This window comes from Zootoca vivipara, chromosome 3 (genome assembly GCF_965207765.1).
Source record: "Zootoca vivipara chromosome 3, rZooViv2.hap1.1, whole genome shotgun sequence".
In the NCBI taxonomy this organism is placed as follows: Eukaryota; Metazoa; Chordata; class Lepidosauria; order Squamata; family Lacertidae; genus Zootoca; species Zootoca vivipara.
The window spans coordinates 107,213-134,025 of NC_142586.1; the positions used below are offsets into that span (position 1 = coordinate 107,213).

Genomic DNA, 26,813 nt, shown 5'->3' on the forward strand with positions numbered 1-26,813 from the left:
ACAATGGCATTTAGTTTGAAAGTGTCCAGAATTTCCTGAACTTTCTCCCATTGAAACACATTTTTCTTTTTAGCATAGTTTTTATTCATTTCCATCTTGAAACTGTTTAACATGGCGGCATTAGGGTATATCTTTGTATACATTAGAGCATATGACATGCAAAAATGTGAGCAAGGAAGGTCAATAAGTAAGCAGAGCATCCTCTCATTTCAAAAGGACTGGAGTAAATTTATACTGAAAGATTATTGTAAGCAATTAACATCACTAGCAGGGTTGTCTGGAGACTTGTAATGAGAAATTTTCTATCTTTCTATATTTAGATTTTGAGTTATTTTGTAATGAGTGTAATTAGAATTGGAAAATGTACAAAATGCAATGGTGTAAAGGTTAATTTTGAAAGCCATGAGGCAGGAGGGAAGGAAGTTGATAGTCTCTAAAGAGCCAGAGAAGTAAAGTGGATTTTAATGATGTGAACGTATATTATTAAATGGAAAATAAATAAAAATTATATATATATACAGAAACAAATAAACATTTAGTGGGTGTGGCTAGATTTTCTTAAGAGAGAAGAGAGATTCAAAGCGGACATTTTTTCTATTTCCTGGTGAGCACATTGTCTCCATTGTGAAAGGGATTAGTTCCCTCTTCCCTCCCAGAGTTCCCTCCCAGCTGGGCAGAGAAGGTTTTGAGTTTTTCATCTTTTGGAGATGTAAATTTTGATTTTGAATTTGACGCATTTCCCCCATTCTTATTTTTGATATGACCAGTCAGAATTCCATTGATGACTGAAGCCTTAAGGTACCCAGACTCTCAGAGAAAGTTCATTCAGATACCGAAGCATACCTAACTCAGGGCCAGGTTTTAAGTAAGAGATGCTCTAATGCTAGTTTCATGTGATTCGGCAGTATGGCAGATAAAGGGGAACACTTAAGGTTTGTGATGAAACACGGACCAATTCTACTCGTAGGCTACTCAACCCAAATACCCTTGTTGAACAGGGGTGTTTAGAAAAAGACTCGCATTGCACACACAGGTAGACCAAACAAGCCAGGAACTTGTGACTCTTAGAAACGTGGCAGAGCGCAGAGCTGGTGGGGCATGGGCGATGCTGTAAGCCCAAGAGCAGGAGTAAGGTCCACGTCTTCTTGAGATGTTCCAGGGGGTGGCTGGAAGGTGAATCTCTGCAGGAGACTTGTGAAGAAGAGGAAGAGCTCCATTTTGGCAAGAGTCTCGCCTACACATGCTCTCCGTCCTTTAAGGAAGCACAGGCAGCAGGAAAACTGGGTTTAGCAGTTGCCCAATAACATCCCAAATACAGTGGTACCTCGGTTTAAGAACAGTCCTGTTTACAAATGATTCAGTTTACAAACTCCGCAAAACCGGAAGTAGTGTCCCGGTTTGCGAACTTACCTCGGTCTAAGAACGGTGGAAGGGCCTCATTAGGGAAAGCGTGCCTCGGTTTAAGAACGGTTTCGGTTTAAGAATGGACTTCCGGAACAAATTAAGTTCATAAACCGAGGTACCACTGTACTTTAAAGCAGACTAAAATGCAGCGATAAAATAACAGCTGCCCATCTTAAAAGAATTATGGACTCCCAATACGAGCCATCTTGCAAAGCTGAAAACTGGGGGGAAGGGGAATCTTTTTCAGCCTGAGGGCCACATTGCCTGGGGAGCAACATTCGATGGGCCACACACCAATGGTGGCCAGATCTGGCGGCAGAAATGGCCACAGCGACTGATGTGATCCTTACCTTTGCACAGTATTCTACATTCCAGGCATGTAAAACATCCCATTGACTAAGTACACACTATGCAGAAATACACAGGGGGGGGGGGAGTTACCTGCGGAGAAAGGCATGAAAGCATCTCTCTTTAAGAATTTTCCTTCAGAGTTGAGAAAATGCTCAGGATAGAATTTATGTGGTTTCTCCCATTGAGATTCATCGTGCAACACAGAGGACAGCAATGGTATGATGTATGTCCCCTGTAAAAGCAAAGCAAGAGCTGTTTTAAAATAAAGCATATGTCTCTGGTACAATAAATTCCATGGGGTCACGAAGAGTCGGACACGACTAAACGACTAAACAACAACAACAACAATAAATATTGAGTGCAGGAGAAATGAGATATGAGTTCATCTGAGAAATGTCTTTAGTTTGACGAACTTTAACGTACAAACCATGATCTCCCAACAGAAAAGGTTTGTTTTCCAACCTTGCTCTCCTTCCCATTGAGATCTGCTTATTGGGTTGAAGCTGATGCCTGACAGCTTCCAAAGGGCAGATTGCTTGCCTACAGTCCATGGGGCTTACTCCCAGGAAAGACTTAAAATATATTGTAACTAGTAGGCAGCTGTTCAATGAAAAGGATCACCTTTGGAATGAAGTATCCAGTGAGGGTAACATCTGTAGCCGTGGCATGTGGCAGGTTGGTTGGGACAATATTGGCAAACCTCTGGATCTCATGGACCACGGCATCTGTATAAGGCATTTTTGTTCGGTGTTCAATCCTTGGCTGAGAAGATCCAACAACCTTTGCAATTTCTTCTTGGACCTTTACTGGGAGAAACAAAAAAGAAAAGCATTCATTGTTCTGCTAAGAGAATCTGTTTGACTCTGGTCTCTTAAAATATTAATCTCCGCAGCAAAGAATTCCCATAAACTGGTTCTCCAATTCCCTTGGCTTACAAATTTAATCTCTAGACAAAGGTATTTTAAAACAGGACAAACAAACATTTTAGCCAATAACCTGATATACTGAGGGAGAGATATGCATCCACGATGATTAATAAAATATCACTGCTGGAAGTAGTAGTAAACTTTAATATGGTCAAAGACCAGCAAAAGAATAATACAATTCAGTCCATACATTATAATAATATTGAGCACTACACAATTTTAAAATTTTATAACATATTACATGGCTGTTATAAAACTGAGCCTCTGTCACCTCTCCATCTGCTATGGGTTAACTAGGAACTTTATCTTTGGTGGTTGCTTTCGTCATGGCATGTCTTATTCTTGTCACCAAGTAGCAATATTTAGCTACAGCCCTAGTGGTCTCTGTGTCAGCTAGCAGATAATTGGTGTAAGCTTCTCCTGATCGACCGGGTTGTCTGGCTAGGAGCGGTTCAATTAGCTCTTTTCTCGTCTCTTGGTATAACGAACAGTGTAACAGAACGTGCCCGATTGTTTCAATCTCTTTGTTGTTACATGGGCATAATCTTTGATCAAAGGGAGTCTTGTTATACCTACCAGGTAATAGCGCTGAGGGGAGAAAATGCCCAGCGATGTTTAGGATTATCTACCGACTTAAGGTAATTTGCCAAATAAATCTTTCGATGGTCATATAGGTGTTGATAATTTGTAGAGAGCCTGGTAAAATCATTTCGTAATTTGTTGTCGGTGATTCTTTCCTTGATTAAATTTTCCACCCTCCCCATTTCCAGACTTAGGAGATGCCCTGCTGAGAGTCTGTATCGGGCCAGCTTCCTAAGGATGCTCTTCTCCCAACTTGATTAGAATTTGTCACAGTGTATCAGAGGGAGAAGGCCAGTGGGTGTCTTGTTAAGTCTTAAAGGTAAAGGGACCCCTGACCATTAGGTCCAGTCGTGACCGACTCTGGGGTTGCGCGCTCATCTCGCATTATTGGCCGAGGGAGCCGGCGTACAGCTTCCAGGTCATGTGGCCAGCATGACAAAGCTGCTTCTGGCAAACCAGAGCAGCACATGGAAACGCCGTTTACCTTCCCGCTGTAGCGGTTCCTATTTATCTACTTGCATTTTGATGTGCTTTCGAACTGCTAGGTTGGCAGGAGCTGGGACCAAGCAACGGGAGCTCACCCCGTCACAGGGATTCGAACCGCCGACCTTCTGATCAGCAAGCCCTAGGCTCAGTGGTTTAACCACAGCGCTAAGTCTTAGCCACAGGTAAAAGGCTTTTTGCCATACCGTTGCTTCAACTCTATGCAGGCCTGTTTCCAATTGAAGAGCTGCGTTTGGCACACATTTTGGCGTTCGGAAAATTGTTCTTAGGAACCCTGATTGGATTTTTTCGTTTGCGTCCAGATTGGCAGTAGGCATAAGTGGTGCACCATATAGTAATTGGGCTAATGGTTTAGCCACAAATAGTTTAAGAGCAGCTGGAATATAGTTCCCTCCCTTTGATCGATAGAAGCTTACAATTGCTGACGAGCTTCTTTGCGCAATTGACGAAATGAATTTGACGTGGGCCATTTTCCTCCCAGAGGTTTCAAAAACAGCTCCCAGGTATTTAAAGCAAGGTACCTGTTCGATGATTTGCTTGTCAATGTGCCAATTATATGTTTTCCTTTTATTGGAAAAAAACATAATTTTAGTTTTTTGGAAATTCACAATTAGTTGTTCCTCTCTGCAGTATTGAGTGAGTTTGGTAAGTGCTCTTTGAAGGCCTATCCGCGTCTGGGAGAGGATGACCGCATCGTCTGCGTACAACAGAATGGGTATCCTTTGGTCCGCCAGTTTTGGGACGTGAATGTCTTCTCCTTGCAGATGCACAATTAACGGGTTTATGTAGATGTTAAACAGATGAGGGGCCAAAATGCGCCCTTGTTTAACTCCTTATATGATCTGATGGTATTAGATAGCTGCCCCTCCCGGTTGCATCTTACTTGTAATCGTGTATTGCTGTATAACTTGTATATTAATAGGAGCAGGCGTCGATCTATCGATAGGATGCTGAGCTTGTCCCAGAGTCGGCTTCTTAGGATGGAATCAAAGGCCGCTTTGAAGTCAGCAAATGCTGCAAAGAGCTGAGGGTTATGTTGCGTGGAGTATTTTTTGACCAGGTGTTGCAGGGACAGACAGTGGTCTAAGGTGGATCTATTCTGTCTAAATCCACCCTGCACATCGTCTAATATTCTCTCCTTTTCCATCCAATCACACAATTTTCCACTCAGGATCTGGCGTAAAGTTTACAGATGGTATTTAAAAGACTTATAGGCCTATAATTGGCGGGATCATCCCTAGGACCTTTTTTTATAGATAGGCATGATAATTGAGAGCCCCCAGTCATCGGGAATCTGAGTTGTTCTATCTATAAATGTAAAAAGAGCAGCTAATACAGGAGCCCACCAGTCAGGATCAATTTTGAACAGATCCGTTGGAAGGAAGTCATTACCTGGTGCTTTCCCATTCTTCAGCATACCTATCAATGTATGTATCTCATGGGGTAACACCAGAGGCCATGGCTGTAGTTGGTCGTCTGGTATATCTAGTTCTTAAAAGTCTTTAACTGCAAAATGACTAACTGTACAGACATCAACACCACCAATTCTCCAACCAAATAACCAACCAACCAACCAACCAACACCCCAGCAAAACACTACTCTATATATACAGGTACAATACAATTAGGTATTGTATTAGGTATTTGAAGCAATGGATTCAAACTTCAAGAAAGAAGATTCCACCTAAACATTAGGAAGAACTTCCTGACAGTAAGAGCTGTTCGGCACTGGAATTTGCTACCAAGGAGTGTGGTGGAGTCTCCTTCTTTGGAGGTCTTTAAGCAGAGGCTTGATAGCCATATGTCAAGAATGCTTTGATGGTGTTTCCTGCTTGGCAGGGGGTTAGACTGGATGGCCCTTGTGGTCTCTTCCAACTCTATGAGTCTATGATTCTAGGTGAGAGGTTGCATGAGTCACCGCAGGCTGCTGACTCATGCTGACTCAGCTCCCCCAGCATTAAAGAAACAGCGGCCAATTTTTTTAGCCATGACAGATTCAAGAAGATCAAACCTATCCATCCTGAAGTAAATCAGCCCTGAGTGCTTACTGGAAGGACAGATCCTGAAGCTGAGGCTCCAATACGTTGGCCACCTCATAAGAAGAGAAGACTCCCTGGAAAAGACCCCGATGCTGGGAAAGACGGAGGGCACAAGGAGAAGGGGACCACAGAGGATGAGATGGTTGGACAGTGTTCTCGAAGCTACCAACAGGAGTCTGACCAAACTGTGGGAGACAGTGGAAGACAGGAGTGCCTGGCGTGCTCTGGTCCATGGGGTCATGAAGAGTTGGACACGACTGAAGACTAAACAACAACAACAACAACAACAACAACAACAACAACAACAACAACAATATGAATACTCCTAGATTGGGACAGGAGTATAAGAAAAAATGAAACAAAAGAAGGCAAGCTACTGAATGCCTTTTTTTTAGGATGACTGACAATATAAGTTTAATTGACATTTTGAGAGAGAAACACCCACAGTACATTTTATTCGACTGCGAAATATTCTGCGAGACAAAAAGACCCTGTATGGACTTCTAAAGATTTTTATACTAAGGTAAAGAGGGTGGAAATTCTACCAAGAACATTATGAGACCACAACTCTATAATAGTGGAATTAAGAACAGGGACAGGTTTCCCGATGAGATGGAGACGAAATGAAAATTTACCATCCTAGATGGTAATAATAGGTGGTACCTAACACCTAAAAGATTGGCTAAAACGTATAAACCCAAATTGAAAAAGATGTTTAAGATGGGGAATTTTGGAATCGGAACTCACTAAACAGGAATGAAAGGAATGGAAATGGTATACTGAGTATTTACAAACAAACTGTAAACATACTAAGACATTGGCAGGATTAATGTAAAAACCGTCAGTTTCAATAGATATATATATGGGTTATATACGGGAATATATATCTAAATGAATATGTTGAGATAATTTGGAGTATTACAGGAAGATGAAACGAAATGTAAAGAACCACAGAAAGGGAGAAGGCAGTCCAGGTTGAAATGCTAAATTTAGGATTGAATAATTGTATGTATGTATGTATATGTATATGTATATGTGTGTGTGTGTGTGTGTGTGTGTGTGTGTGTGTGTATATATATATATATATATATATATATATATATATATTCTTTCTAATAGTTACATATAACTGAAGTTAAGATATCTCAGAATAATGGGCGCCAACCCAATGAAAAGCACTCACTCTGAATTTCAGGATATTTCATCATTAGTAACAGTCCCCAGCGCATTGTGGTAGAAGTGGTCTCCATGCCAGCACCAAATAAGTCGGCCACAACCCTTGTTAAGTTTTCGTTGTGAAAATATGCATTCGTCTTCTTCTTCTTCTCCTCCTGGGTTACAAAGAGTATAAACTGGATAAAATGAATGGAGTAAGAAAATTCCATGTGCAAAGATAAAAACGAATACCTGACAGGACCTCATGATCCAAAGTATCATTGCACATCACCCCAATCACTGAGCAGTGAGAGAATCCAGGTCTTCCAGGCTATGCCATCATGATGATATAGGGTTTATTTACACATATATACAACCCGAGCCTAAGATGGAGGGGCTCAGCATCAACACCCCAAAACGCCTATCTTCTCCATAGTCACAGCTGTTGTTCTCCATCTACCAGCTAAGAGAGGAGGTCAGGAAAGCTTGGCAATCCAGCTCCTCCTTCTCTTATGCTAATCACAGCCTTGGAGTCAAGCAAACACCAAGCATGGGTCTGACTCAGCTCTCTCCCTATTGTTCTCTGTTTACCAGCTAAGTGAAGAGGTGGCTGTAGCTTGGCAATCCAGCTCCTTCTCTGATGCTAATTGTGGCACTTAATTCCTCAGCCAACAGCCTTTGTTTAGACAAGGGAACTAGTGGCAGTACAGTGGTACCTCTGGTTGCAAACGGAATTCGTTCTGGAGGTCCGTTCTTTACCTGCTACTGTGCTTAACCTGAAGCACCACTTTAACTAATGGGGCCTCCTGCTGCCGCTGTGCCACCAGAGCACGATTTCTGTTCTCATCCTGAGGTAAAGTTCTTTTTTTTTTTTAAACATACTTTTTATTAATTTTACAGAATACAAAAAAAAAACAAAAAAAAACGGTACATACATAAACACCTTTTCCACCTCCTTCCTACCCACCCACATGGGTCCTCCCCTGCCATAGAAGTATCCCATGTATGTGAACAGTCAGAGATGGTCCATTTTATGCTTGGATTTCTGTCCTCCTCCCCCTCCCCTGACCCCAAAGCCCCCCCCTGCCACCAGGGAGCTCCAGCAAACCAGGGCAGTACGCAGGAGGCCATCCATCCAACCATCTATTGTCATACCAAAAAAAAAAGAGAAAAATAGAAATAGGAAAAAAGAAAAAAAAGAAAGGGCAAAAAAAAGAGAAAAAAACAATACAAAACAGAAAATTTTTTCTTACATTCATGATTTTAAAACCATATTTTGTGGGCTTCCCCTCCCCCCCCTTCCCCGGTTTTCATCCCTTTTTTATCATCTGCAACAGTTTCTTACTTTATAGAAATACACCTTTGTATCTTATACAACTTCAAATCACTGAAAAATCAAACTCCCATTTTATCTTCCCGTGCCTAATTTTTTCTCCCTCTATAAGCCTCCATATTTTCACATTTTCCAAAATCCATTCACTTTTAAAACTATAACTATTCTCAATTTAACCTTACATCCCCGATTACCGGCTCCACCCCCCCAATCCAGCAAATTCCATAATCAGCAGACCAGTTATAAACCTGTTAATCCATCCTTATAATCACAACATCACTTTCCCTTCACCCCACCCCCTGTTTACAGTCTTTTGCCATCCAGGCCACCATACAGGGCCCCTGAATTTCTTCTCTTCTCTGCATATTTTTTCCTTCTTCCCTGTGGGCGTTCTGGAGTTCCAATAATACCAATCGTGCCCCCCTCAAAAGCGGGGCACTCCATCCAACTTTTTGTAGAGTAAAGTCATCATTTTTTTCGTGGTGTGCTTCATTTTGTGTTGAATCATCACAGTCCTCATCTTCATCTTTTCCTTCCAAATCACAGTCATCATCATTGTCATTCTCACATTCATCTTTTTCAGTGTCAAAAGCTTCATCTCCTAAAAAATCATATTCTGCCATCACCATCTGAATTTTTTTCTGTAACTCTTGCCGTCGTGTCTCCTCTTGACATAGCTCTATTCTTGTTTCCCACATTAAGGTCAAAACAGACCGCTGGAACTCAGGGGAACACTTTTTTGTTGACATAATTCAATCCTGCCAAGGTCAAAACTTGTCACGTGGGGTGGAATATGATCACAGTTTATTTTCTCGACTCCATTTTAACAAGCTGGCTGCATTCTTCAAGTCTTATTAACAATAAAGTTCGAACTCACATTTCACAAACATTTAAACCAGAAAAGAAATTCCACAAAGTCCAGAAATACAAAATAAAATAAAAATTGACTCATAAATCCTGATCAACTCACTGGGTTGCCTGGGCTGCCGGCTCCCGAGGAAAAGAAAGATTTTTCTCAGTCTTTACCTCTTGCTGCAGGGCAGTCATAAACCACAGTCTCTCTCCCCTTCTCACCCTGCATCAAAGGGGAGATTCTCTTTGATGCCTTTGAGGGATCCTTTGAATTGTAAATCTTCTGTTTATGGCTTCGGGTTTCTATTTACTGTCTCTTTTGTTGCCGTGGGGGGGGGGGTGGCTTCCTCTTTTCTCCCCTCTCTCCCAGATCCAAATTGTTTTATAATCCAAATCGTGAGGTTACTTACAATCTTTTCCAATCGTTTTATTTTCGGAAGAATCCAGCGCTCTCCGCCTTCGGCTTGAAGCTTCTCCCTGCTAGAATAACGTTGCCGCTCAAAATGGCCCCCGCGACTTCTACCCTCCTCGCTCCGGAGCTCTTATTAGAGCTAACCGAAGAGTTGGGGAGTCCGGATTTGGGCTGTGCCGAGCAAATTGCCCCCGGGACGCCCTTCCCGAGGTTCTAAGGGGCGCAGCGTCGCTCTCGCTGCCCTCCCCACTCCTAGCAGGGACGGGCCGTCTCGGAGACGAGACGAGACCCCGCCGATCGGCGCTGGCGCTGAACCCGGAAGCCCCTGAGGTAAAGTTCTTAACTCGAGATACTATTTCTGGGTTAGTGGAGTCTGTAACCTGAAGTGTTTTTAACCCGAGGTACCACTGTATTTAGGTGACAAGTATGTGGCCCTCATCTCAGAAAGAAACTTGTCTGACTGATTCAACAATAAATTCATCCATTAGAATGAATCCTTACTGGGTACAAGATACCCACACAGAAATACCACATATTAATCTGGAACTGTTTCATTAAACTGAGATAGACAATGTGGTGCCCTCCATATTTTGCAGATTGCAACTCCCTTCCGCCACACTTTCCAACAGGAAGAGTAACACCCATAGAGTTGCTGGTTGTAATAGTCTTCCCGCTTCTCTATCTGCCAATTATGTATATAACTATTATTCAAAATATTCAGATTTTGCATTCTGGAATAACTACTAGTTGTATTAATATCCAGCCTTTTCTCATTCTGCTAGATGATATTTTTCAATCTTTACTCGCAGGCCTCTCGGGTTCACCTTATTCAGCTCCAAAAATCCAAATATAGCTCTTTAGTAGTTGTTCTCATCAAGTGTCTAAAATAGCCTTTCTGTTTTTCAATTAGATAGTTCAAGGGTTGCAACAAATCTTAACAGTATAATAGCCCATACTTATTTGCATATTGTATCTTCATTAAATCATACTCAGTGCCACATTCCATTCTCATTCCTAGTTTGTCATGCTTCTCTTTGGTTTAAAGAAGGAAACAATTCTCTCTTTTTTGCAATTTCTTCCAGTTATTTTCCAAACCTATGAGGTGAGGGGCTTTTTCTGCCTGTTTGTTCATTTCAATTTGTTAACTAGAATCTCTCCCTCTAAATCCAATCTCTGCCACCTCCAATCATCTTTTAACATCTTTAATCATAATTCCATACATCTCTTTGGGCTTCACAACAGCTTTTTGTTTGTTTGTTTGTTTGTTTGTTTGTTTGTTTCATCCCTTCATACAACTGTAAAGCTGTTGTCTCTCATTTAGGCAGGGAAAAGTTCAAGACTTTCCCCACAGGTTCTATAGATTATTTCATCTGCAATTTCATCTCTGATCAAATCTCTCCAAACTTTCTGCACCTCTCATCTCTTAACTGTGTCAGCTGTTCATTAAGGCATTTTCATATATTTTCAAGAAGCAATGAAGTGTTCTTTTTGCCATGATTTATTAGACGCCCCCCCCTACTTGAGCGTCTCCATTATGCTGCCCTTATGATGCAGATAAAATTCACTTTTGTTTCCTTTCCCAGTTGGCATAGCACGGGAAAGACACAAAGAAAACAGTTGTTTACAGGCAGTGTAGATTGAAAGTTAAAAGCAAATTCAGGCTCTTGTATCTGCTTTAACTTTTCAAACTCATCAGTAATTAGTTTAAGCTTTTTGAAATAATTTGCAATCGACCTTAATAATAGTTAAAAGAACTGAAGCCCTAATTTAAGGGTGATTATGTTATCATATTTAAACTGGTTAACTACACTGCAGAAAGCATTCTGAGGAGACTGCAGAGTATAATTAGGAGAATTGTTTTAATTAAAGAAAATAACAGAAGTTACATTAATTCTACAAAAAGTTACAAAAGCATGACCCATCCAGTAACCCGCCCACCAGGGTACTGAAAGAAGTACACAGACCTCCTTATATACTATATCCGATTGCTGACATACCTCAATTCACACAAACGTAACATCATCTACTGTACTTCCGCAAAACTAGGTCATGACATTCATAGCTGCCAAGTCTCCCGTTTTCCCCGGGAAATCCCCATTTTTCCAGCTGTTCCTTTTTTTTGTTTTTTCCCGCTTTATTCTGGCGCGACGGCCATTTTGGAACTGGGCAGAGCATGCTCAGAAGCGACTTTTGATGCTGCTCTGCCCAGTTCCAAAATGGCTGCAGTGCAACTTCTGGCACGGCGGCCATTTTGGAACTGGGCAAAGCAGCATCAAAAGTCACTTCTGAACATGCTCCGCCCAGTTCCAAAATGGCGGCAGCGCCACTTCCGGTCTGCTACTTCCGGCCCGGTCCCTTATTTCTCTGACAGCAACTTGGCAGGTATGGACATTTACTTCTGGCTTTTAAAGAGATACACATCTTGTGAAACAGTAATGAACCTTAAACCTTAAACCATTCAACAGATTACACAGTGCATGGGCAAATGTTTTTTCCTTGCTCCGAGACGCTTCTCCACCTTCAAAGTTTCCTATCTCCTTTGGTGTGAAGGACGCCTTCTTCTGAGCACATGAGGTTCTATCCCATCCCCCCTTGTATCAAAAAGGAGTCTGGCAACCATCAACTCTCATCGCTGCATAATTATCTCTCTTGGCAGAAGCACCAGCAGCCAATGGTTAGTCTGCCATAATTCCACCCAAATTGGCATGTTTTCTTGATCAGGGATTTCCCCCCCCCCAGAAATGCTGGTGAGCACGCAACCTTTGCCCCTGCAGAGGCAACTTCTGTAACACATTAACAAAGGCTGACTACTGGGAAATGGTAGGAATTATGCCAGGTTGGTCCCTTCTGAAGTGAGACTTCCTGACTACTCCTTAAGCATTCACTTGCAAATATACCCTGAAAATACGAATTGAAAATGTCAACATTTATTCTGCTCCAACTTAAAAGACTCTATTACCTCTTGCTGCTGGATAAGAAATGAGTCAATAAAGCTCCTCTGGTCATTTTCATCCAGATCTCGCAGGTGCTTTATGAAGGTGGCATTTATGAAGGCAAACAGCTCATCTTTGTTGCGAAGGACAGTCTTGCGAGCCCCCAAAAGAAAACCAAGAGCAGGAAACATGTTATACAGCTGAAAGGATAAAAATGTGGAAAAAGAAAAGAGACATTAGGAAAGCTCAGTGGTGTTCTCTCAACAGCGTCTCTCAAAGCATGGCTGCCCAAATACAAAACAAAGCTCTTGAATGGTATTTGGAATGGGGGGGGGGGGCAAGCTACCTCAGGACAATGTAGTTCTTCCTTGAGTCCCGATGACAGTGAGGTCAGAAAGGTTGTGCGCAAAAGAGACTTTGTTATAGTTACAGGATGATTGTGCTGTCTGAGTTTTCTACATAATTTGAATCACCAGCAGGTTTCTCAGGATATCAATACTCTGTGTTTTGTAGTGAATCCTGAACAATATACAATAAACAGGTTGCCCCACCCACTTTGCATACAATGTCATTACAATCAACTGTTTGTTTTATTGGAAAAAAATAGATTACCATGACTGAAGAACTTCCGATGAGCTGGGAATTTTCATTGACCAACTTCATAAGTCTTATGTATGTGGGATCTTCATAATCAAATCGCTTGTCAAGTAGTATGGCCACTATAATATTGGCAACAGCTGCATTCATAATTGTGGTGGTCTCAAATGAGTTTCCTATACATAAATATTACAGTTAAGCAAAAAATATTCTGTTTAAAATGTGGGATGTAAAACACATAGGAGTCAAGTACAACATTCCTAGAATGGACATGCTAGGGGATGCTTTCTACCAGCCAGGAGAAAAATTCCTGTTTCCTCCTCTGCATGTGACTACCCTATCTGGGTTAGGGGAGCACACCTCCTTCTCTTCTTCTTCTTCTTCTTCTTCTTCTTCTTCTTCTTCTTCTTCTTCTTCATTTTGTTTTTCTACATGTTAGCAAGAGTGACTGCCTGTCCGCAGTCACTTGGGACTAACTCCGTTTTGGGATAGTTCCACATGTATATATACTTTTGTAACCGAAGTCTGCCTTCAGGGATCCAACTGTGCACTGAATGAATGTGAGTAAACTACTTTTATATCGACTTTAATAAGATCATAGAATCATAGAGTTGGAAGAGACCACAAGGGCCGTCCAGTCCAACCCCCTGCCAAGCAGGAAACACCATCAAAGCATTCCTGACAGATGGCTGTCAAGCCTCTGCTTAAAGACCTCCAAAGAAGGAGACTCCAAAACACGACAAGATTGTCGTGTCTATTCTTTTTAAGAGAGAAAAGAAGGGATCTTACCAGGAATCTTATATAGAGAGGCTCAGGCGAGCCTGCAACAAGTACCGGTAACCACTATGTGTTTAAACTCTGCTAAGATATAGAACTTGCTAACGCAAGTTAGGGGGAGATATCATTAAACATTATATCCTCTCTTGCCTCCCTGAACATCCCCACAGAAATTCCAAGTATGGAAAGAACATTGTTTTTAAGTCTGCTCTTTCTTGCCTTAAGTCCCCACTGGCAGGTTACCTATGTGTAGACCTCATTTATCAAAGAAACTGATCCTAAGTGCTGCTGGATGTGGCCATAGCTGTGCTAAGAAATGCTTGGAAGTCACAGGAGTTCTCGCAGTACAATCTGCACACTACAGAAACCGAGCAATTGCAGGGAACCCTGGGATCTGTACTTCTGGAAGTTAGGAATATGTAACACGATACTCTTGGCACCTTAAACCATGGTAGTGCAGCTATGCAGCAGAGGAAAACACCAACCCACCTTTGTAAGATTCAAATTTCTTTATCAGTACACTGCATTCCTCAACAATTCTGTCCTGTATAGTCCTCTTTCCCATTCCGTAGTCCCGTAATGTGCTTAAAGCAAACCTCCGCATCACTTTCCAGTTTTCACCATTAGAGAAAACTACACCTGAAGAGACGGGAAGAATGGTTTCATGTCTGCATGGCCATTGTACAATAAATTGTGTCCTGCTTTTCTTCCATGGAACTGAAAATGGTTCCCAGCTATTCTCCCATTCAGACTCAGACTTCGGAGCTTTGAACAAGTAGCTGGCAGATGTGTCATCAGAGCATGCTCTGAGAACACATTGATCAATATTTTCCATTACAAACTGTAGGATAGAGTAGAAGGTGGTTTGTACATGTCAGGCGTCCCAGCAGAACTCAGCTTGTTACTTTGTATTCCATGGACAGATATTATGCCTCCTTCATTTCTCCTTTCTGTATAATCTGGGCCAGAAAAAGGTCAGTGAGTTTCCCCTTGATGTGCGGCATTACTTTTCCATGTGACAATTATTCACAATTCTCCTGTCCTATTCTCCCCAGCTCTACAATGGGACTGTTGGGAAGAAGGTAGGAATGGGAAAGGTTTGCTTTAAATGGTCTCCAATGAAAATCAAGACCCCCCCCAAAAAAAGCCAGCCTGCTCTACACATTTTAACATTTAAGCTTGATCTGAAGAAATCCACAGGCTTTTTGTGACACATTCTCAGCCTAATGCCTGCAGATACTCTGTCAATGTCAACAGCACTGAGGTTGGTTGAAAAATTCACAAGGATTTCCCCACAGGAAACAATGGATTTCGCTGACTTGCTTTGCAAATGCACATCTTACAAACCATTTCTTGGGAAAGGATTGTGTTCACCTGGTGGGACCTGTGAGTGTTTCCAAGCATTAGCAGTTCCAATAGAAAGGGAAGTGCCTCACCAAAGCCTTGCGAAAGCTCTTGAAACATTGGAACGATGGGTCTGTCTGCAAATGCGTCTGCCTGATTAACCAGAGCCTCCTTTACGGTCTCATATCCTGCCAACACCACAGTTTTCCGGGGTCCCATTTGGATGCTGAAGACAGGGCCATATTGCTTTGACAACTGCAATTAAACAGAAGAAAAAGTGAGAAACAGAGTTCTGGCATACCCAAAGAATAAAGGTAAAGGTAAAGGGACCCCTGACCATTAGGTCCAGTCGTGACCGACTCTGGGGTTGCGCGCTCATCTCGCATTATTGGCTGAGGGAGCCGGCATATAGCTTCCAGGTCATGTGGCCAGCATGACAAAGCCGCTTCTGGCAAACCAGAGCAGCACATGGAAACACCGTTTACCTTCCTGCTGTAGCGGTTCCTATTTATCTACTTGCATTTTGACGTGCTTTCGAACTGCTAGGTTGGCAGGAGCTGGGACCAAGCAACGGGAGCTCACCCCGTCACAGGGATTCGAACCGCTGACGTTCTGATCAGCAAGTCCTAGGCTCAGTGGTTTAACCACAACGCCACCTGGGTCCAAAGAATATATTAATGTAAATCATCTCTGACAGAACCAAGACTGTATTAGCTTGCACATTTACCTAAGAGTAAGGCCTATTTTATACATTCCACAGAATCTAGTAGCACAGTTTGACTGTTCAGTTTTTTCCAATAACTACTATTTCCAATAACTACAATGGAACTTAAATTTCTTCCATGTCATTGTGCCTTGGACTGAGCTGAAAACATATGACTTAATAATAGTAATTTTGTGGAATGAATTCCCTTTTCGTATCTTTGCAAATCACCTTGCAAAACAGAATCCAAATAACATAATGATAAAGTAAAAGAGCATTGTCTATGCCACAATGGTCTTCAGGACATTTGGTACTAATAGCAGCTCAGCCCTTTCACCCAGTTCAGGAGACTCCACCGTGGGAGCAGGGCCGGGGTGGGAGAGTGCTAGCGTCCTGTTTAGTCAAGTTGCATGGGATCAGTTCCAATATGTTACCTCCAAGGATGTGGAGAGGCTGCTTTGACAAATGAAACTGACCACTTGTCTCCTTCATCCTTCATCCTAAAAGCTCTGTAGGGTGGTGAATGCTCTCCTCTGTTAAGGAGCCTTCCTGGACCCACTGAAAGTTGTGGTTATAAAACCACTTATTAAAAAATATATCTTTGGACCCAGTCTCAATTCTTACATTCTTGGGCAAGGTGATTGAGCGAGTGGTTGCTGAACAACTCCATGCACCCCTGGAGGATGGGGACCGTTTGGATCCCTTCCAATTGGGATTCAGGCCTCATCATGGGACTGAAACTGCCTTGGTTGCGCTGGTCAATGATCTCCAGCTGGCTAGGGACAAAGGTGAAAGCTGTTTCCTAGTTCTGCTGGATCTCTCAGTGGCCTTTGAAACCATACTGCGAGAAGTGAAGTTACAGGGAACCAGGCAGGGGACGTTCTCAGTAGTGGCACTTGCCCTGTGGAACGCCCTCCCATCATATGTCAAGGAAATAAACAACTATCTGACTTTTAGAAGATACACCTGAAGGCAGTCCTTTTTAGGGAAGTTTTTAATGTTTGATACTTTATTGTGTTTTTAATCTGTTGGGAGCCGCCCAGAGTGGCTGGGAAAACCCAGCCAGATGCGCGGGGTATAAATAATAAATTATTATTAAATTATTGTTGATATTCAGTTGCAGCAGCACAAATATTTGCTAGGAATGCTCGGAAAACCAGAACAAAAAAGCAGTTATAAGGATGAAAGTGATTATACCTTTAACGGCACCCCTCAAATCTACAGTGGTACCTCTACTTACGAATTTGATGCGTTCCGAACGCACATTCGTAAGTCGAAAGAAATTGTAAGTCGAATCCCATAGGAATGCATTGGGAGAAAAAAATCGTAAGTAGAAGCAACCCTATCTAAAAATTCGTAAGTAGAAAAAATCCTATCTAAACCGCATCCAAGATGGCAGACGGAGCTCCATTCGTAAGTAAAAACATTCGTAAGTAGAGTTATTCATAAGTAGAGGTACCACTGTAGTTTAGAAAGAAAGGCTCAAGGAGGAGGCTGGGCTAGGCAAGGTTGCCACTGGAACTTTTGCATCCTTGAAAATGGAGGCAGAGTCAAACGGGATTTGACACCAGACACACGCAGACACCTTGTTCAAATTACCAGTTATAAATTGAAACTAGTTCCTATGACTAATTTCTTAAGTGTTGGTATTTCCTTGTTGAATTCTAACACTGTTCGGTATGTGGGCCATTCTCTCCCTTCATGTTTTTTCTTTTTACCACCATAGCTTCAGTGGGAGAGGTCCATAGGGGTATCTTAGATTCAAGTATTCCCTTATACTTCAACCATATTTTATATAGTGATTTTCTAATTATATGGTTTAGAAACCCCCTATAGGCCTTTACTTTGTCATACACTAGGTACGCGTGCCAACCGTTTCTGTTGTCAAAGGCTCAAGGAGGAGGCTGATCTAGGCAAGGTTTGCACCGGAACTTTTGCATCCTTGAAAATGTAGGCAGAGTCAAACATGATTTGACAATAGACACCCCCAGACACCTTGTTCAAATTACCAGTTAAAAATTGCAACTGGCTCCTATGACTATTTATTGGGAAAGATAAGAGGAGGTTCTGTAACACACAAAGAGGAGATGAGATTTATAGGCTCTAAAAGAACAAAATGAATAATAATAATAATAATAATAATAATAATAATAATAATAATAATAATTTTATACCCCGCTAATCTGGCTGGGCTGCCCCGGTACCCTTTAGACTTGCCATGGGAAGAAATTGAAGCTTTACCTTTAACATGGTTCTGTAAGGCCTCTTCAGATCCATGATGTGGAGATTCCCAATGAGAGGTAAAGGCCTTGGTCCTGGTGGAAGATTTTGGGAGCTCTTGTTCCAGAAAATGCCCAGTTTCAAAACAAAGGAAACCATAAGGATAAAGACAAACAACGCTGGAATCGGCTCTGTCCAATCCATTTCGTTTCAGCAAGCAATTTTTTTTTTGGCAGTGGTTATAATGAAACCTACAGTGTAGTTTAGTCAAGGACAATGTCTTGCAACTGCAGAGAGCAGCATATATATTATGCTAGGTTCTGTCTCGAACTAATCATTAAACCATCCAGTAAAAAGTGTCTCACTTTGGCCGTCCAATTTTGTTTAATTTTCCACTATTCTCTACTATTCAAAGCTGTACATCAAATGATTGCCTTTCAGTTTAATTTGTACTCAAGTGAGTGGTGTTTACTTGCAGAAACTAATGCTTTCCAGAACAGATTCAAACACTCTTGAAGACTGAGAACTCATCACTCAGGAGTATCTGTAAACTTTGTTTGTTACACTGGGATTAGAGAGCAGCATTGTGAAATTATTTGTAGATGAAATTATTCAACTTTAATGAGGGACAACTGCATTTAGTTTGAAAGTGTCCAGTATTTTCGGAACTTTCTCCCATTGAAATACTCACACATATTTTTCTTTTTAGCATAGTTTTTATTCATTTTCATTCTGAAACTGTTTAACATGGTGGCATTAGGGTATATCTTTGTATACATTAGAGCATATGACATGCAACAATGTGAGCAAGGAAGGTCAATAAGTAAGCAGTGCATCCTCTCGTAGTGCCTAAATCCATTCCTACAAAGCTTATGGGGCCCAGTTAAGACAAAATTCAAAGTATTTTAATGGATGTGACTGGATTTTCTTAAGAGAGATTCAAAGCGGACTTTTTAAAATATTTCCTGGTGAGACCATGTCTCCATTGTGAAAGGGATTAGCTCCCTCTTCCCTCTCAGAGCAGTAGCTAGGCAGAAAAGGTTTTGAGTTTTCGCGTTTTTCCACTTATGGAAATGTACGTTTTTATTTTGAGTTTGACACATTTCCGCCATTTTCATTTTTGATATAACCAGACTGTATTCTGTTGATGACGGAAGCCTTAAGCTACCCAGACTCTCAGAGAAAGTTTCCAGACCCTTTATCCTCTTGGTCACATTTTTCTGCGCATCTACTTGGGAATATGATGCTTCAAGATATTTGAAGGTATATGTTAACATGGGAATACATGAACCAGCTCTGTTGTGTCATAAGAACTCAGGGCCAGGTTTTAAGTAAGAGATGATCCAAAGCTAGTTTCACAGGATTCGGCAGTATGGCAGGTAAAGGTTTGTGACAAAGCATGCACCAATTCCACCAGTAGCCTACTCAGCCCAAATACTCTTGTAGAACAGGGCTGTTTTAAGAAAGGCTTGCATTGCACACACAGGTAGGATAAGCAACCTAGAAACTTGTCAGTCTTAGAAACGTGGCAGAGCGCAGAGCTGGTGGGGCATTGGAGGTGTTGTAAGCCCAACAGCAGGAGTAAGGTCCAGGTCTTCTTGAGATGTTCCAGGGGGTGGCTGGAAGGTGAATCTCTGCAGGAGACTTGTGAAGAAGAGGAAGAGCTCCATTTTGGCAAGAGTCTCACCTAAACATGCTCTCCGTCCTGTACGGAAGCAAAGGAAGCAGAGAAACTGGGTTTAGGAGTTGCTTAATAACATCCCGAATTCATTGAAGCAGACTAAAATGCAGAGATAAAATAACAGCTCATGGTGCCCATTTTAAAATAATTTTGAACTCCCAATAAGAGTCATCCTGCAATGTTGAAAATGGGGGGTGGGGTCTTTTCAGCCTGAGGGCCACATTACCTGGTGAGCAACACTGCAGGTGGCGCACACCAATGGTGGCCAAATCTTGTTGCAGAAATGGCCACAGCAACTGATGTGATTCTTTCCTTTGCAAAAAAGGGGCTACATTTCAGGCATGTAAAAATCCCATTGATTAAGTACACACTATGCAGATATACTCAAAGAGGGGGGGGGAGTTACCTGCGGAGAAAGGCATGAAAGCATCTCTCTTTACGAATTTTCCTTCAGAGTTGAGAAAATGCTCAGGGTAGAATTTATGTGGTTTCTCCCATTGAGATTCATCATGCAGTACAGAGGACAGCAATGGTATGATGAAAGTCCCCTTCATAAGCAAAGCAAGAGTTATTTTAAAATTAAGTATGTGCCTCTGGTACAATAAATATTCAGTGCAGGAGAAATGAGATTTGAGTTTGAAAAACTTTAACATATAAACCATGATCTCCCACCAGAAATGGTTTATTTTCTAACTTCGTTCACCTTCCCACTGAGATCTGTTTAACAGGTTGAAACTGATGCTGTAGAACTGCTGAGGGGTAGACGTTTTGCTTACAGTGCAATCCTATACAAGCCTGCAGAGATGTCACCCACACTGAAGTCCATGGGGCTTACTCCCAGGAAAGCCTTAAAATATATTGTAACTAGTAGGCAGCCGTTCAATGAAACTGATCACCTTTGGAATGAAGTAGCCATTGAGGGTAACATCTGTAGCCGTGGCATGTGGCAGGTTGGTTGGGTTAACATTGGCAAATCTCTGGATCTCATGGACCACAGCATCTGTATAAGGCATTTTTGTTCGGTGTTCAATTCTTGGCTGAGAAGATCCAACAACCTTTTCAATTTCTTCTTGGACCTTTACTGGGGGAAACAAAAAAGAAAAGCATTAATTTTTCTGCTAAGATTATCTCTTTGACTTTGGCTTTTGTCTCTCAAAATATTAATCTCTCCAGCATAGAATTGCCATAAACTGGTTCTCCAATTCCCAGGACTCACATATTTAATCTCTAGAATGTGATACAGGTATTTTTTTAAACAGGACAAACATTTTAGCCAATAACCTGATATACTGATGGAGAGAAATTCATCCCGGATGGTTATTAAGATATCACCACTGGGAATATCCTGAAGTGGTATCTTTTACATACAAGGTAAAGGTAAAGGGGCCCCTGACCATCAGGTCCAGTCGTGTCCGACTCTGGGGTTGCGGCGCTCATCTCACGTTATTGGCCGAGGGAGCCGGCGTTTGTCCACAGACAACTTCCGGGTCATGTGGCCAGCATGACAAAGCTGCTTCTGGTGAACCAGAGCAGCGCACGGAAACACCGTTTACCTTCCCGCCGGAGCGGTCCCTATTTATCTACTTGCACTTTGATGTGCTTTCGAACTGCTAGGTTGGCAGTAGCTGGGACCGTGCAACAGGAGCTCACCCCATTGCAGGGATTCAAACCGCCGACCTTCTGATCAGCAAGCCCTAGACTCAGTGGTTTAACCCACAGCGCCACCTGGGTCCCTATCTTTTACATATAAAGGTCAAAAACAAAGTTTTCGTGATCCTACAGAGCCAGACAAATTATTAGCCAGAGAAAGAGCATTTGGAATGGAAGCTGGATAGGAAGAGGAAGATTCAACAGAGGTGGAGGTGAAAGAGAAATAAATAGGGAACAAGATGGCTTTGAAAATTCAAACTTGGAATATAAATAGGCTAAATAATAAGGCTAAAGGGAATAAAACTGAACATAAGTAAAACTGTAAATAAGTTAAACTTGGATAAATAAAAGTTAATTAAAAGGCCAGGAGATTACTTTGTACCTTCTTATATAACAAATAAAAGAAGAGTTGTCATGTGTATAAAACCAGGTTTGGACCCAAAGCAATTATTCAAAGATGAACAAGGAAGAATATTGATAACACTGATAAAATCACATGGAGAAAAAATATTATTAATAGGTGTGTGTGCCCCAATGGGAAAATACACCAGTTTTTCAAAAGAGGCTAGAATAAATATTATCTAAACATTTGAATGAAATGGTGATTTTAATGGGCTATATGAATGGTGTAGCCTCCCTAGATTGTGGCAGGACTATAAGAAAAAATGAAACAAAAGAAGACAAGCTACTGAATGCCTTTGTTATGATGACTGACAATTTAAGTTTAATTGACATTTGAAGAGAAAAACACCCAAAGGACAATGTACATTTTATTCGACTGTGAATTATTCTGCGAGCCAAAAAGACCCTGTATAGACTTCTAAAGATTTTTATACTAAGGTAAAGAGGGTAGAAATTCTACCAAGAACATTAATGGGACCACAACTCTATAATACTGGAATTAAGAACAGGGACAAGTTCCCCGATGAGATGGAGACTAAATGAAAATTTATTAAATGATCAAGAAATATTAGGAAAAGGGCTAAACAAATTAAGGGATTATTCTGAAATTACAGTGGTACCTTGGTTTTTGAACATAATCCATTCTCGAAGACTCTTTGAATTCCGAAACTTTTGAAAACTGAGGCACAAAGGGCAGTCTGTGAACTTAACAGAGAAAATGGAGAAGAAAACACATACACTCAGTAGAAGCCATTCTAAAACCATAATGTTCATCAGGGAAGACATTCGAAAACTGAAAACCATCACAGATTTAAAAGTGGTATGGGATGCGAGTAAAGTGGTAAGGCGGGTTGTTGTTTATTACACTGCAAAGGGCATAGATAAGAAATAAAAGAGAGCAGGGGAAAAACAAGAAATTTTACGAGAAATAAAAGGAAAAGGAAAAGAATTAATAAAGTCACCTTGAAAAGAGACAGTGAAACAGAATATCAAGATGTTGCAAATGCAATATTTAATGATAATAAATCAAGAAATAGAGTGGAAAATTAAATATTTGAAACAGAAACAATTTCAACTGGCTAATAAGCCAGGGAAACTATTAGCTTGGCAAATAAAGAAGAAACAAGAAAAAAAAACCTGCGTTGATAGAATAAATGTAGGAGGTAGAGTTGTTGAAAATCCGAAAGAAAAAAGAAATCAATTTGCGAGTTTTAATGCAGAACTTTATTGAGGCGAATGAGGCAATTGAAAGAAATGGGTAAATATTTAGAAGACAGCAGACTACCTAGGATACCAAAAGATAAAATGTCATTTGTTAATTGACCTGTCACAATGATGGAATTACAGCAAGCAATTTTACAGGGTAAATTAGGGAAGGCACCCTGACTTGATGGTCTTTCAGCAATATGATATTAAAAGTTGCAGGATTACTTAATACAACCTTTAAAAGATATTATGAATAAGTCTTTGAATACAGGAAAGTTAGCCAAATCCTGGAAGAGTGAATACATAACTTTGATTCATAAGCAAGATAGAGAGCCAGAGCTGGTTAAGAGCTATCGACCTATTTCGTTGTTGAATAAATATTCTAATCTGTTTGCATATTAGCTTATGGGTTGAAAACTGTATTAAAAGATAATACTATGAAGCACCTTGTCTGTGCTGGTTGAAGGAATGGTTGTTATTGAAGAATCCACATATTTTAGATTTGGAAGGTCATGATATCATTTTTGGTTGGCACACTTATTTGTGGTATGAAAAGGTGAAAGTACATAAAGGTTTTACAAACCATATAATCATAATATTAAATATTATAAAACAGAAATTCAATAAAAATTAATTTTAAAAATGCAAACCATATAATCAGGAAAAGAATGTATAGAATATGGGATAAGTATAAAAACCTGTTGGAGACCAAAATAACACTATGGCTTTCACCTTTGGAAGCCATAGCCATGAAAAAGAAAAATATGATGGAAAATTGGGCAACATAGAAATTTAAGTGGAGAAGGTGGATAATTTAAATTAAAATAAGGGTTTATCAGAGATGTTAACAACATGGTTACAATATCATTTGAATGAACTACCGGTATTTAAAAAGAATATGAAGCATGGGGTTGGGGAACAAACATCACAACTAGAAAGAGACCTGTTAAACTGTAATGTTAAAGTGATATATAAAAAGTATAAGATGTTATTGGAATGGGAGACAAAGGACGAACAAGTGAAATCTTCAATGATACACTGGGCAATAGGTATTGGTAATAATATAGAAAGTTTATCGAATGTGGATATAAAATTTACAGAATGTTATAGTTTAAGAGAAAACTACCGGTATATGAAAATGTTATATAGATGGTAAAGGTAAAGGTAAAGGGACCTGTCAGAGGGCCTGGTATGGCTACTCTAGAGTAACGACTCCAGCATGGTCTTTTAAGGCTTTTATTAAGTGCTGATTATTTACAGTGTTCAGAGCAGTAAAAATGCATCCTTAAGGTGAGGTGTCAGAACTCCCGAATGGCGATTGGCGCGTTTTCTTCCAGCACCACAACTTTGGCAGACCCAACCTCTTCCCCCTACGTTTGCGTCGCAATTCGGGAGTTGGGGGGATTGGCCTCCCCCCCGTGCGTCCAACTTCCTGTCCCACCTGAGGCATGGGCTCCACAACCCTGCCTGAGCCTCGGACACCACTTCCTGACTCTCCGCTGGAGGCAGAGCTCTCCTTACTCTCTCCAGCGCTTGGTGATGGGCTGGAACTTAAGATGGGAGGGACTTCCCTGTATCCCTTGTCCCTCACATCCACCCCCCTCCCAGGCTCCTCTCTCCTCCTCCCCAGTGGCTCTCTGCTTGCTGGGGACGAGTGAAATCCCAAGAAGTCTGTGGCATCCGAGCCTGTGGGTGTGAAAATTTCCCCCCAATCCTGCGATCTCTCTCCTTCCCCCTGAGAAGACGGAAATCCCAAGAAGTCAGTGGCATCAGAGCTGGTGGGAGTAAAAATGTTCTGCCAGTCCTCTCCTGCCTCTGACGTCGTTGACCTCGGTGAAACCCACACCTCTTCTTCCGTGTCCTCAAATTCCGCTTCCCATCTCCATGGGGAGCTGCTGCCTGCTATCCCTTCCTCCTGCTCCTCCCCCTCTCCCTCCCTTTCCATGTGCCAGGGCTTGGGCCTGTGGGGGAACAGGGCGTGGAATTCTTCCACTAAAAATTCCTCAGGTACTTCCGTGGCCGGTATCCACTCATTGTGGGATGGCGGAGTGTCCTCCCATGCTATCAGGTACTCCAGTCCTCTCACCCCTCTCCTTGAGTCTAAAATCTCAGTTGCCTCATTGAGCTGTCGGGCGTTTCCCGTCTCCCCCCCTCCCTCTGGAGGCTGATCGCTGTCCCTGAACCTGGTACTTTCCCTGTACGGCGACAGCAGTGATCTATGAAACACTGGGTGCACTCTCATGTCCTCCGGCAGTGCTAGCCTGAAGGCTACCGGGTTGACCTGTTGCGTGACCGTGAAGGGGCCCAGCCTCCTGTGTGCTCACTTTCTGCATCGCCCCCTGGTGGGAAGACCTTCCGAGGATAACCAAACCTTGTCCCCCACCCTTATGACCTCTCCCGGCCGCCTGTGGCGATCTGCCCCCTTCTTATACGCTTCCTTGGCCCTCTCCAAGTGTTCTCTGAGCTGTTGGTGCACCGTCTCCAGGTCCTCTGCCCACTCCTCGGCCTGTGGGCCCTCTTCCTCCTCCTCCCCCTCCCTCTCCGGGAAAGATCTGAGGTCGCGCCCATAGTTGGCCTTAAAGGGCGACACCCCTGTGGAGACGTGCACCGCATTGTTGTAGGCAAATTCTGCCAGTGGCAGGCGATCCACCCAGTCCGTTTGCCTCTGGCTGACGTAACATCTCAGGTACTGCTGCAGAATGGCGTTGACCCGCTCCGCCTGTCCATTGGTCTGCGGGTGCCGAGCCGTCGACAAGCTGACCTCCACCTGCAGGAGGTTCATGAGCCGTCGCCAGAACCTGGAAACAAATTGGCGGCCACGATCCGAAATAACTCTTAAAGGCAATCCATGCAGTCGGAATACGTGGTCCACAAACAGTTTGGCCGTCTCTTCTGCCGAGACCGCCCTGGCACACGGTATAAAGTGGCACATTTTGGACATGAGGTCCACCACCACCAACACTGCGGTCTTGCCCCTGGACGACGGCAGGTCTGTGATGAAGTCCATGGACACTACTTCCCACGGCCTGTGCGGTGTGGCTAATGGCTCCAGCAAACCTGCTGGTGGCGCTCTGACCACCTTTGCTCGCTGGCAGGTGTCACATCCCCTGACATAATCCCGAACATCCTCCCGCACCCCTGGCCACCAGAAGTGTCTCATGACTAGGTGAGTGGTTTTGTCCCTTCCGAAATGACCCGCCGTTGGGTTGTCGTGCATCTGCTTGAGAACCTTACCTCTCAGCTGTTTGGTCGGGAGGTACAGGGCTCCCCTGTAAAAAAGCAAACCCCTCTTCTCCTCAAAGTCTTTGGCCTGCTCCCTCCCCCCTCTCAGGTCTCTGAAGATGCGGGTGGCAAATTCATCCGCTGCCGTCAGTGCTGTGAGTTCTGCCTCGCTCACCACTGCTGCACCGCATGACCATGCAGATGGGGGGAAAACGTGCCTGGGTGCTGGTGGCAACTCCTCCTCCATGTACTCTGGCTTGCGGGAGAGGGCATCCGCCCTGACGTTCTGCTCCCCCGGGATGTAGTGGATGGAGAAGTTGAAGTTCGAGAAGAACTCTGCCCACCGTATCTGCCGCTGGTTGAGCACCCTGGCCGTTCTCCAGAACTCCAGGTTCTTGTGGTCTGTGCACACCTGGATGGGGTGCTTGGCGCCCACCAGGAAGTGTCGCCAGTGCTGGAACGCCGCGTGGATCGCGAGAAGTTCCCTATCAAACACTGTGTAGTTGCGTTCAGGCTGGGT

At 42.5% G+C, this 26,813-nt stretch overlaps 2 protein-coding genes across 6 annotated transcripts in view; both read right to left on the reverse strand.

The window, feature by feature from the left end:
• Nucleotides 1–60: 60 nt before the first annotated feature.
• On the reverse strand, nt 61–18,485 carry LOC118082628 (cytochrome P450 2K4-like). Of its 4 annotated transcripts, none has more exons than XM_060272294.2 (9): nt 18,154–18,485; nt 15,302–15,464; nt 14,355–14,504; nt 13,104–13,264; nt 12,518–12,691; nt 6,990–7,137; nt 2,377–2,561; nt 1,846–1,987; nt 61–1,252 (listed from the first exon to the last, which is right to left on the reverse strand). In XM_060272294.2, the coding sequence occupies exons 1-9, from the start codon at nt 18,334–18,336 to the stop codon at nt 1,065–1,067; spliced, it is 1,494 nt and encodes a 497-aa protein (XP_060128277.1). In that variant the 5' UTR covers nt 18,337–18,485; the 3' UTR covers nt 61–1,064. The 4 variants fall into 4 exon arrangements, with proteins under 4 accessions (XP_060128277.1, XP_088521594.1, XP_088521596.1 ...); XM_088665468.1 differs by having other exon boundaries at nt 6,990–7,158; XM_088665470.1 differs by lacking the exon at nt 14,355–14,504.
• Nucleotides 18,486–18,834: 349 nt separating this feature from the next.
• Nucleotides 18,835–26,813, reverse strand: part of LOC118082627 (cytochrome P450 2K1-like) — a 28,085-nt gene continuing 20,106 nt past the window's right edge. Inside the window, exons 7-10 of one of the 2 annotated variants that reach the window (XM_060272283.2) lie at nt 22,486–22,563; nt 20,710–20,894; nt 20,220–20,361; nt 18,835–19,837 (exon numbers count right to left, since the gene is read on the reverse strand). In XM_060272283.2, coding sequence (XP_060128266.1) covers nt 19,650–19,837; nt 20,220–20,361; nt 20,710–20,894; nt 22,486–22,563 — 593 coding nt within the window. In that variant the 3' untranslated portion in view covers nt 18,835–19,649. The remainder of the gene's footprint in view (nt 19,838–20,219; nt 20,362–20,709; nt 20,895–22,485; nt 22,564–26,813) is intronic. The other variant, XM_060272284.2, reaches the window with a different exon arrangement.